This window comes from Plecotus auritus, assembly GCF_963455305.1.
Source record: "Plecotus auritus genome assembly, chromosome: 9".
NCBI lineage: Eukaryota > Metazoa > Chordata > Mammalia > Chiroptera > Vespertilionidae > Plecotus > Plecotus auritus.
Window position 1 is genome coordinate 100,478,840 of NC_137783.1, and position 13,302 is coordinate 100,492,141.

A 13,302-nucleotide genomic window follows, 5' to 3' on the forward strand; every position below is an offset into this window, starting at 1 on the left:
ACTTTAACAGATATAGGACCCTGAAAAACAAATTCCCATTTTTTTCTGGGGATGGAATAGGATGGGTTGAGAAGAAAATCTTTGGAGTTTTCTTCGTCAAGTGTTTATTATTGTTCAACTTTTTCATAGTTACATAAATATATAATCAATCTGTGGTGTAATTGTCTAGCATATTTGGCACATTTGCTTAGGATGTTTTGGAATAAAATATGTCAAGATGTTAAAATTATAATAAGACAACCAAGGAAGATAGAGACTTGGAGAAATCAACCTGTCTAAACAGCATATATTTTTTTAATAGACGAAAATCCACCAGTAGTTTTGGCTCTTAAAAGAACGTATTTTTCTAAGTTATCATTTCATATCCCTGAATCCTAACCACATTACTTATGTATCAACAATCTATAGTTAAAGATATTCAGGGTACATGGATGAGAAAGATGAAGAAGGGAAAACTCTGTTTTTAGTAGAATTTGTCACTAACTTCTCTATATTAAATTGTTGCGCGGAGAGCTGGGCTGGGACTTAAGGGAATTCTATGGTTGCCTCTAGATTTTTGGCTTAAGAATTAACTGAAAGTAGATTTGAGAGTGTCCTCAACTGGAGGGAACACCCTTTGGGGGAGGAAACAGATTAAATTCTTGGGGGGCTAGGATATGAAGTTTTTGAAAAGTCTATGAGTATATTTGACACCTCCTCTCCCCACATTGTATTGTGGATCTAATAAAAACCTCTCATTTTACACATGCGAGAAAGTGTTAAAGTAACTTTCCCAACATTTCACCAACAGATTATTGGGAACACTACTAAAATCCAAGACTTTCACTTTATTCCAATCTTTTTTTTTTTCTAGTCACACACTATGGATTAAAAAATAAGTTATGTCCACATAGCGTCTGTCTTCAATAGGCCTTTTTAAGTGTGTGCCCCTGTGTAATCATATTGTTAATCTGCTTGATTAAACACTCTTGGGAAGGCCTTAGTATCCCAAACTCAGGTAGTAATGGAGCACGAGAGAGATTCACACAGATTTTCACATTTCTTTACTCCATGCTATGCATTCATAGACGTCCAAACACTTCTATTAATGGCCCCATCACATTTTGTGAGCATTTATATTCCTCCACCAAGCACAGCTCACTTATTTATTGAATTTTGCCTCTTTACTATGTGCTCCATAAAGATATCCACTATGTAGATATAAAACAAGCTTATTATTACTACTACTAAAAATAACAAGTATTGATTATTACAAAGAAGACATTCTTTTATATATATTTCAGCAAGGAAGAGGGATGGGGAGAGAGAGAGAGAAGCATCAGTGGTGAGAGAGAATCACTGATCAGCTGCCTCCTGCATGCCCCCCCCCCCCCCAATAGGGATTAAGCCTCCAATCTAGGCATGTGCCTTGACCGGGAGTCAGACCAAGACCTTCTGGTTCATAGGTCGATGCTCAACCACTGAGCCATACCAGCTGGGCAATTCTTTTTTAATCCTCTCCTGAGGATGTGTTTGCATGGACTTTTCTAGAGTGAGGAAGGAAGAGAGAGAGAAACACTGATGTGAGAAACATTGATAGGCTCCTACCTTACATGCCCAAAGTGATGATCAAACCTGAAACCTAAGTATGTGCCCTGACCAGGAATTGAATCTGCAACCTTTTGGTGTATGGGATGACACTCCAACCAACTGAGCCATCTGGCCAGGGCAAAGGAGACATTTTTTACTATTAACATTGCTTGGTATAAATGTTCATATTTAGAGGTGATAATAAATCAAAATTTAATAATTTCAAATTCAAAAGGCTTAACCTGACATGTAAATTATATTTATTTATAGGACTTAAGTGTCAGAAAGGGAAAATAAAATTGTCCTGTGACTTTGTGCATTCTGATTCGTGTAATTCTTGCAAATCATGATAGTGATCTGAGGTGAATCTGTGTCTGTCACCTAATAGCCTTCCTGTGAATTAGGTGGCACACACTATTTTACAGATGTGATTACCGAGGCCCAGAGCATTTCATGGCAGCAAGCACATGCTTGAGCTCAGCTTGAAACTGGTCATCCGACACCAGTCCAATGCACCTCACCCACCCTGTTGGAACTGAATGTCAGAATTTGATTTACACAAGAAAACTGAGCTTAGAGATTGAAGACCTAAGTGTATTTTTTATGGTAACTTTGTCAATATTCACTCAAACAGCACTTCAGAGTTTAGAGATGCCTTAATAATAGATCAGCTAAATAAAGGTTACTCTAAAAAGCTTATAAATCATAAAAAGAGAATTCTTAGCACAAATACTGAATTAAATATTGTATTCTAGTTAATTCATAAGTGTTAGGCTCATTGATATGATGTAATCATATTAGTTGATGACATGTCTTAAACCCAGTTAAACAGATACAAAATAAAAAATGCCAGAGGTGGCTTCTTATAGAAGGGGCATGCATGGGCAGCAGGGGCAGCCTTGTTCTTGCCACAATTCCAGCCATGGTCCTTTTTATAGGGTAACTTTTAGGCAAGTTGCTTACCCTCTCTCAACCTCAGTTTTCTCTCCTATAAACAGGCATAATAATACTTATAACCATATTTGTTGTAGCAACTAGTGATAATGTAATGAATGGGTCCAATACAATCTGTGTCATATTTAGTAGCTCAATAAATCACAGCTGTGGTTTTCATTATTATCAACCATTATTAGTATGTCCATAGTCTCTTCAATAAATGGTGTTGGGAAAATTGGACAGATACATGCAAAAAAGTGAAACTAGACCACCAACTTCTACAATACACAAAAATAAACTCCAAATGGATAAAGGACTTAAACATAAAATGGGAAATCATAAAAATCTTAGAAGAATCAGACATATGTCAGACATATGTCATAGCAATATCTTTACTGATACAGCTCCTGGGACAATAGAAACTAAGGAGAAAATAAACAAGTGGGACTACATCAAAATATAAACCTGCACAGCAAAAGGAAACCATCAACAAAAAAAGAGAGCCCACTGCATGGGAGAACATATTTGCCAATGTTATATCTGATAAGGGTTTAATCTCCAAAATTTATAGGGAACTCATACAACTTAATAAAAGGAAGATAATCCAATAAAAATGTTGGCAAAGGAACTAAATAGACACCTTTCAAAAGAGGACATACAGAAGGCCAAGAGACACATGGAAACACTAGAGGCCCAGTGCATGATTTGTTGTCCTTCAGCCTGGCCTGCGCCCTCTCGTAACCTGGGACCCCATGGGGGATGTGGGACTGCTAGTTTCAGCCCAATGCCTGCAAGCCATGGGGATGTAGTAGTGCTCCGGGGAGGAGCCCGCGCCTGGGCTGGTTGCAGTGCTGCTCCCACTCATTCTGGGCCCTGCTGTGTGTGCTACTGCTGCCGCTTGGTACGGAGGTGGGAGAGGCTCATACTGCTGCAGCTGCGCTTGCCAGCTGTGAGCCGGGAGTCTAGCGCCTGTTGGTCAGCTGAGCGGTGCTTCCACTGTGGGAGCACACTGACCACCAGGGGGCAGCTCCTGCATTGAGCATCTGCCTCCTTGTGGTCAGTGTGCATCATAGCTACTGGCCGGTTGTCCAGTCACTTAGGCTTTTATATATATAGATGCTCAAAGTCACTAATCATCTGAGAGATGCAAATTAAAACAACAATGAGGTACCATCTCACACCTGTCAGAATGGCTATCATCAACAAATCAACAAATGACAAGTGCTAGCGAGAATGTGGAGAAAAAGGAACCCTCGTGCACTGCTGGTGGAAATGCAGACTGGTGCAGCCACTGTGGAGAACAGTATGGAGTTTCCTCAAAAAATTAAAAATGCAACTCCCATTTGACCCAGTAATCCCACTTCTAGGAATATATCCCAAGAAATCAGAGACACCAATCAGAAAGGATATATGTACCCTTATGTTCATAGCAGCACAATTTACAATAGCTAAGATTTGGAAACAGCGTAAGTGCCCATCAGCAGATGATTGGATTAGAAAACTGTGGTTACATCTACACAATGGAATACTACGCTGCTGTAAAAATGAAGAAGTTCTTACCATTTGCAACAGCATGGATGGACCTGAAGAACATTATGCTAAGTGAAATAAGCTGGTTGGAGAAAGATAAATATCACATGATCTCACTCATTTGTGGAATATAAAGAAAAATATAAACTGATGAACAAAAATAGATCCACAGATATAGAAGCATTGAACAGACTGTCCAACCTCAGAGGGAAGGCAGGGGAGAGGGGTGGGTAAGAGATAAACCAAAGGACTATACATTCATATAAGCAGAACCCATGGACACAGACAGCGGGTGAGGGCATGTGCTGAGGGTGTGGGAGGTTGGTAACAGCCTGGGAGAGGTCAATGGGAGAAATAGGAGACATATGTAATACTTTAAACAATAAAGAATTAAATAAAAAAATAAAGATAAAGAAGGTATTTTACTAGAATCACCTTCTCCCCTTTTAGTACTAATAAGTTATTTAGTACTAATAAGTTCCAGGGAGGGAGCAGTATTGCTGGTTAAAAGGAAGCACTTCATTCTTTCTAAAAGGCCAATTAGAGTAAATTTATAGGAGTTACAATAAAAGAATAGGTTAGCTAGAGATGAAATTCTTATGTAAAAAGAAATGCCTGGCAAATGGCTTAGAATGTCAAACCTCTATGTTCCTTGTTTCATTTCTTTGTACCTCCATTTCTTATGAAACAAGAAAGGCCTGTAAGATCTATCCTATACAACTCTGCATTCTGGGGTTCTGTGAAATGCCCTAGAGCAGTGGTCGGCAAACCGCGGTTCGCGAGCTACATGCAGCTCTTTGGCCCCTTGAGTGTGGCTCTTCCACAAAATACCATGGCCTGGGCGAGTCTATTTTGAAGAAGTGGCATTAGAAGAAGTTTAAGTTTTAAAAATTTGGCTCTCAAAAGAAATTTCAATCGTTGTACTGTTGATATTTGGCTCTGTGGACTAATGAGTTTGCCGACTACTGCCCTAGAGAAAATCATCACTACTAGCTCACAGTCTAACAGGGGAGTCAAGTGAACAAGCCTTTCTATACTTTGACTTGTTATCTCACAGGTGTCCAGCATGTATCACTCTTATCGTCTGGGAGTCTGGAGGAGAGTGGAGACCAGTTCTGCCTCTGGGTTAGGAGGGTTCTTAGATGTGTCCCTGTAAGGCCTGAGAGGCAAGCTGCTGAGGAAGCTTGTGTCAAAAACCTAGTCCTTAGAGGAATACAATAAGCAAAGGATAGGCGCTGGCCAGGTAGGTCAGTTGGTTAGAGCAACGTACTAATATAGTAAGGTTGCAGGTTTGATCCCTGTTCAGGGCTCATAAAGATCAATTAGTGAGTACTTGGATGGCTGGAGCAAGAAATCTCTCTCTCTCTCTCTGTCTCTCTCTCCCTCCTTCTCTCTCTCCCTTCCCCATCTCTGAAATCAATAAATAAAAATTTTAAAAAGCAAAGGATAATTTCTTATGCCTTGATAAGAGTAGAAATTATGCATCTAGTTTTATCCAGCACTGCACCACAGACATCCTCAAAGCTTTCTCCTGTACTTGTAAATACAGTGATGAACACATTGATAATAGACATATTAGCTAATATATATTGCAGCATATAATACATAGATCATAACATCTTTTTCTTTATCTGCAGCAAAACCAAGGCAAATGCCCAGCCCAGAATTGTTCAGTGGAAGCTCCTGCTTGGATGCCTGTCCACCACTGTACCGTAAGTTTGATTATCTGATTATTCCAAGACTGGCCAGATAGAAAAAGAATTATTTATATATTTTGATATAACCTTAGTGGAATGGGCTAGAACAGTGGTCGGCAAACTGTGGCTCGTGAGCCACATGCGGCTTGCGAGCCGCGGTTTGCCGCTCTCTGTTGACTAATGAGTTTGCCGACCACTGGGATAGGGGCTTAATCACAAGGAACAGCAACAGCCTGTAATTAATGGACTCGAGAGTCTAGTCCAGTGGTCGTCAAAGTCATTAGTCAACAGAGCGGCAAACCACGGCTCACAAGCCGCATGTGGCTTGCGAGCTGCAGTTTGCCGACCACTGGGTTAGAATATTCTCTGAAATTCTAGAATAGAGTAAACCCTTTGAAAGGAGAGTGTCTTTTCAGAAATCTCTGCATTATAAGAAAGAAATACCTTTGATTACAGAGTCTATGCATTTTTTTGGAGTTGGGATAACTTGCAAAGAATTTATCTAACTGGGTTATCAATGATTTAGACTTGGAGAGTCATTAAAATGAATATATTTGCATGTATATTTTTCTCAATAGCTGCATATTCAGTAATACTTGATTTTAGATGCCTTAGGATAAGGATGCTTTCTCTTTTGTCATTGTTGTGTTGACTGTTTAATAGCGATGAGTACATGGACTGACAATTTTCAAGTCCTCCTGGTATAATAATAGTCTCTGACTTTGTTTGAACTCTTCCAGCAAAGATTTTTCAAGTGCTTTAGAAACAAACAGGTATTATGTCATTATTTCTGTGTTACAAGTGAGAGATTTAAAAGCAAAGGAAATAAGAACAGTGATTCATTTACAAAGCTGGGAATGGATCCCAGAACCCCTAATTCTCCTTCATGAACTCCTCCTACTACACTGTGCTCATAAGTTAGTGAAGAAAGTGGCTGATTTGTATTATATTCTCTTATATGTACGGTGCCTGATAGAAATGACAATTGATCATTTGGGAACTGCTTGTACTGTCACCGACAGTTTGCCTGTCATGAAATAATTTTTGTGTGATGGGGATAAGAAGTTAGAAAGTTACTTTTTGGGCATTCCCCTCATTTGCTTCACCTCACAGGCAATGTGATGTGATATGTGGGACTTCTTAAATATCCTCATCTATTTTTGAGGTATAAGATGTTCAAAGGTGCGGTGGACTAGCCTAGTGTGGCCATAGGGGCAGCAGGGCTGGGGTGCCTACTTTATACTGGGATCTGTGGAACAAAGAAAAGGTGGGATTACCTTTAAAGAAGGAGAGATGATGATGTCAAATTTTAGAGGCATTCCTGCAGTGTGGAGGCAGCCCAAACTTGCTGGAGACTTGGAGAGAAAAAAAAGTCATACTTTTGTGAGCAGATGGTCAGAGGGGAGTGTATGCTTAGGGACTCTGCTGATGCCAGAGAAAGGACGAGTGTTAATAATTCTATTTCTTCATCAATTACTCTGTTCACTATATCTCTGATATTATCTCACAAGTACTGATTTATATGTCTGTTTCTCTAAGGAGACCATGTGCTCGTCAGGGCCCTATTATACCTACGTTCCTTGTACATAATAGGAGCTCTGTCAGTGTAGGTTCAATGACTGAATCTTCAATCTGTTGATTACCTTTTTACTATATTTTAGTAGTTTATTTCTTGGTGAAGAGGAATAATTACGCTATTTTACCTTTTTAAATGGGTGGTTTCCATTTCTCACCTTCAAGGGTCCTTTCATACTTTGTTCTTCACTGTGTCCCATTGAATATGTATTTTGAGGAAATTTTTTTTCAAACTAGGTACATTTAGTAATTCACTTCAGCTGAATAAGGTACTATGCCAGTTGCTGAAGCAGCAAAGATAAATAAGAGAGTGTTACCATTTTATCAAACATATCCAGGTGTCATACCAGTAAGAATATCTGCTTCGTGGCTGCAGTGATAATTTCCACTCCAAATAAAAGAAATTTGGCACTTCAGTTACTTTGTCTAATCTTATTACAAGCCTACCCATTGTTAGAATTCTGTCTTTTGAATTATTAAAAATAATTCTTCATATTACATTGGAGTTGGATCCTTTAGGATCTGGGAGTCCCAGGTTAGTTCTCCCTCTTGTGGGACATTAAGGACTAAACAGATGCCTACATTTAAGACCCTTGCTGAAGATCACAAGTCCGAAATGCCGACATTCATGTCTGATGCTCAGTTGTGTGGTCAGGTGAGACTATTAGGAAGTAGGTGTTTTTTTCTTGTTTCTGCTCTAGAATTGGGAGCTGCTGGCTGCATAGTTTTCCTTTGCCATTTTCTTTAATAATTACATCTCCAATGGGGCAGATGCATTCTGGAAGAGTTACACAACCATAATGATTGTGCTTTCTCTGTGAGTAATCCCGATCCACAGGCAAGGCTCCCAGTGGCCATGTTTAGGTTATGAATCTGCCTCTGGCCTTGACTGACTGCTCCAGGGGTAGACTGACTGATCTCAGCTGGGCCAGTTGGATTGTTTCTCCTGGGAATTTGAAATTTATACTAGAGAGATACCAAATTGGAAGTCATTTGTATTGAATCACAGTGTGGGAAAATTCTGTGACCCTCGTTGTTGAGATCTCTGGAACTGCCTTATTTCCACCCTTCTGAGGTTTTGTTTACTCAAGTCTCTCTTTGGTTTAGTAAAAAGGTCACAATAACCTGCTGATAATCAATAAGTTACTTTTGTTGCTGTTTTTATCCAGGTTTTGTTTTATTTTGTTTCTTCGAGGGAGTTTAATATTCTTTGATTTATTGGCAACCAAAGAGAAAAGAAAAAACCCTTATCTAATATCCATAGTCAGCAACACTTATGGAATGCCCACTAGAGCTAATGTAATGAGTAGTTGTCCCAGGCAGAAAAAACACTGCGAACACTGGGATTTTGATAATTTATAACAGTGTATTTTTTCCAAATATCTGATTATATACAATGCTTAGGTACATGAAAACAATAAAAGAATAATTTAATAATGACTTAACCCACATAATAGAATGAAAATTATGTATAGGTAACTACATAGTTAGCATAAGCATATTTATGCAACAAAAAGTAACATGATATATAAATTAGTTGTGGTATTGAGTCAATTTTTTCTTCTCTCAGGAAATAAAGAATATCTTAGCCTCATGTGGTTAAGAGAAGGTCTTGTCTGTCTCAAATTTTCCATGGACTGAAGCAGGTTATAAATCAACTAGAGGCCCGTTGCACGATTCGGGCAATAGGCCTTCCTTCCCTTGGCTTCCAGCACCGGTTTTCCTCCAGCACCCGGGACCCAGGCCTTCGTTCCAGCCAGAGTCTGCCTTCTTCATCTTTGCTGCAGACTCAGGCCAGAATCTGCTGTCTTTGTCTTCGCTGCAGACTCCAGAATCTGCAGTCTTGTCTTCGCTGTAGCACTCCGCTCCTGTAGATCCCTTCGCCCCGCCCTCTCTCTCATAGCAAGTGTCCTGCCCCGCCAGGCTACTCTGCAGCTGGAGCAGCTGTGCAGCCGCCATCTTTGGCCTTCTCATTTGCATACTCATTCTGATTGGCTGTGGGCGTAGCGGAGGTACGGTTAATTTACATGTTTGTCTATTATTAGGTAAGATAAATACATACTTACATTGTTATCTTTGTGCATTTTTTGAGTTCAGTTGATTTCTTCTTTTCATTCCTTTCCTCAGTGCCCTATTCTTGTTCATTGGTGTTATGTTCCAAAATGATTGTATCTTTAATTGAGCTTTATTACTTTTTCAGAGAAGGCCTGGTCTTTGTGTGTGCATTTGCCCCAGGTTCATTTTAAGTGCAGAGCTTTTATGGTTGGTTTTCCTAAGAAGGCTCTCTCTTCCAAATTGCTTTGCAAATGCCTGTCACCAGTTAAATAATGCCTTGAAAATGGCTTTTATAACTATTTGCTCAGTCTCCTCTGGATGCTTCTTTTTTTTTTTTGACACTCCATATCTCTATAATAATGAGACCAAGAGGTGTTTTTAAAGACTTTTCATTTTAGCCAGAACTATAATGCACAGATCAGAGTTCAAACTGAAGAGAAATTTTGCCCCCAGTAACTATACATAATGTTACTTCCTAACTAGTTATAAATGAAATATCTTCCCTAGTGAGAATTGTGACAGCTTTAGTAATTATTGATCTCTCCTTCTACGGCTATTGAAGCACTAGAATGATGCCTTTTCTCACCTTTACACTAAATTAAATAGGATTGCATGCCTCATTAGTTTGTATGACCATGAATATAAACACAGTGGTTACCGGAATTCCTGCCACTTGTAAACAAATGAGAAGAGACCCATAGGTTCTGGGTCTCAGGTGAAGACAGGCAGGTCTCTGAATCTGGAGTGAACTACGTTAAGAGTTAGTTCCTGGAAATAAACAATCTTAGACTTGACCAGCTGCAGGAGGCTTGAGTGGCTGCTGTATTTCAGGGCCTGTCTAGAACACTCGGTATGTCTCTGGCTTGTACATGGATTTGATCCCTTTGAGGAACGCCCCAAACATAATCATTAGTTACCAGGCAGTACTTAGAAATGGCTGTTATGTGTGATTTTATTGGTTATATATATATGATACATAAATACACATGATTTTTTAAAAAATAATTGCTTTGTTTCCCTGTATATGTGCACATCCCTCAGTGGCTGGAAATTAGAAAAATAATGTTTTGAGAGGAGTTTCTAAAAGCTAAGTTGAAAATAAACTCCCTGTGCTGATGAAGCTTGTCACAATTTGGTTTTACCTACATATCTCTGTTGTTACATAAGATTCACCCATAAGTATATCTGTGAAATATTTTGAAAATCATGTAAGCTTCGGCAAAATAGAACATTGCACTCTGAATACATCAACTCTCATTTACTCATTCAAGAAATATTTACCGAGCACATTTTGTAAGTTGTAACTGACACTTGGATTGCTCAAGGTGTACAGGAAAAAATACATAAATAATTATTATACTGGATGATATATGCTTTAATGATGGTCTATATAAGAAGCTATACATTTTCGGAATGTAGAGTTGCCTCAAGATGGATTTTTGAAGACAAAAGATGCAATATTAGGTAATAGTTAAGTAGGTAAGCTTTAGAATTGAATAAAATTTGCATAAATAGGTGAACTCTGCCACTGACTAACTGTATGAACTTGCAGTTTACTTAATCTCCGAGTTTATGCATGCAGTGGGGTATTTTGAAATTTACATTAGATAATTCATAGCCCGTGCTAACATAGCATCTGGAGGCAGCAATTGCTTGATAAGTGGTAAAAGGAAAGAAAAAAAAAGATTATTCCAGATGGAACTGGATGGGGCACGATGAATTGGTGAGGGAGAGCATAACACACACACACACACACACACACACACACACACACACTCTGGCAATAACTTGCTAATTTATGGCAATTTATTTAGGAGGGTCCTTTCTTCAGAAAGGGATTCAGGCAGGGATCAGAAATGTTTCCAGGAGTTAATAAACAACAACTCTAAAACTTTGAAAGCAGAAATATCAAAACTCTTGTAAAGAAAGATTTTGTTCTGACAGGCAGGAGGGAACTGATGATAGAAGAATATCATATTAACAAGAGACGTTTGTATTTTGAGTAACACGAGGCTATTTTCGAGGAATGGGCCTGGGTACACCTCCTAATTTAAAAAACATTTTAACATTTCCCTATTATGTCTTTCCAGATGATGAAAGTAATTTTTCTTTTTTTATGGCAAATCAATAAAAGCAGGTGCTCCTCTAAGAAACCAGAGGAGATGTTCTTTTAGAGTGTTAATTGTTTCAGCATGTTCTCCCAGAACCCTCACATTACCCACAGTTGGGATCATTTGCGCTAATTGAAACCAGTTAATACAGTGTGTGTAAGCTGTTCTAGAATAGTCCTAACGGATGTTTTTTCCTCTTTTTTTTTTGGCTGCTCCTCCCCCCATATTTTCTTCTCCATATTATTGTGTGACCTCATTTTGTATACAGCTTACATAAATGCCCAGGCCATGGCCCTTAGAAAGGTCTAACCCAGTCATAAAATAAAGAATGTTGTGTCTGCTCTTTGGGTGTTTCCAGAGTTCCTGTGAACACAGCATCCCCTGGGCTAATGCTGCTGCTGGGCTGTTACACCCAGGATGGCTTTGATGAGTATTGTCTTCCCAAAGACTAAATACAATCTTTTATATTTTAGGGCAAAGATTTCATACCATCAGCAGTCCCATTATAGAATGAAAAGTCAGGACGTTATCAGATGATCACAGTTTTAGGAAAATTATGGAAAATTGCAGAGTCCAGGGCCTTAAATTCGTCTGCCCTGGGATTAGAGTGCATCTGGCCATATGGGTGTTAGCCATGAGGTTAGAAAAGAATCCATAGGGGAAATTATCTCCGAAAAATCACAAAACAATTTAAGAAATGTGAGCTCTGTGGAATGGCTCTGATTTCCATTTTGCCATAGGCTTTAAAATCAAGAAAAGCATGAGTAAGATTAGATTGACACAGGATGCATTCATTTTCCCCCTTTCTTCTGGCTCTTTAGGTACTTTGGATTTATATCAGTTTTCCTCTCCAGGTTTGAAGGAGGAGCTGGGAGTACAGTACTCATGTAAAATAATGTTGTTAACACTGATCTTGCAGACATACTCAGAAAGGGAACCTACAGTATTTGTTGGGTAAGGGGGTTAATTGGCTCATGGAAGAGATGAAAGGACATTCCTAGCACATGTACACATTACACAGAGTATAGAACAGAGACATGTAAACTAGCACGCCCTGGGCAAAGAAGTGAAGGTTGCAAGTTCTGAGGTTGCTGGCAAGATCTGAGAAGCTAAATTGGAAGAACAGTAGTCAACCCATTTGGGAGCAAAAGCTACACCCAGAGTAAAACTGAAGTCAGCAAAGGGTTAGTTCGGTGTCCCCAGCATCCTCTTTATGTACCTTTTCATATTTCCCTGGAATCTCCTCTTTACCCAACTTGATAGATAATGGAGGCCTCAGAATTCACCTACCTCTTTCTACATTCTCTTTTTTTTTTGTCATGCAGGTTAAGATGTGATGGAACACAAACTTTATGTAAATCCTTATGATATTCTTTCTATGGGTATTTGGGATATTTTGTGGTTGCTGTTGTTTGCTCCCAGTGTTCTCTTTATTTTTGTTCATAGCTTTACTGAGATATAATTTGCAGACTATATAATTCACCTATTTCAAATGCACACATCAATGATTTTTAGTATGTTCACAGAATTGTGCCACTATCACTACCACCGATTTTAGAACATTTTCATGACCTTAAAAGAAACCCCATGCCTGGTAGTAGGCACTCTCCATTTCCTATCCCTTCAGCCCTTAGCAATCACTTATCACTTCCTATCTCTATGGATTTGTTTATTTTAGACATTTTCTATGAATGGAATTATACAATATGTTAGCTTTTGTGACTGGTTTCTTTCACTTAGCATAATGTTTTCAAGGTTGATCCATGTTGTAGTATGTATCCATTCACCATTACTTTATCTTGCCAAATAATGGATATACCACATTTTGT

General features: G+C 38.9%; 1 protein-coding gene across 10 annotated transcripts in view; it reads left to right on the forward strand.

Annotated features, from left to right (window-relative positions):
* DLG2 (discs large MAGUK scaffold protein 2) overlaps positions 1-13,302 on the forward strand; it is a 2,053,927-nt gene that overhangs the window by 457,592 nt on the left and 1,583,033 nt on the right. For all 10 annotated transcript variants that reach the window (XM_080687299.1, XM_080687274.1, XM_080687295.1 and 7 more), the window contains one exon: positions 5,673-5,747. In XM_080687299.1, coding sequence (XP_080543425.1) covers positions 5,673-5,747 — 75 coding nt within the window. The remainder of the gene's footprint in view (positions 1-5,672; positions 5,748-13,302) is intronic.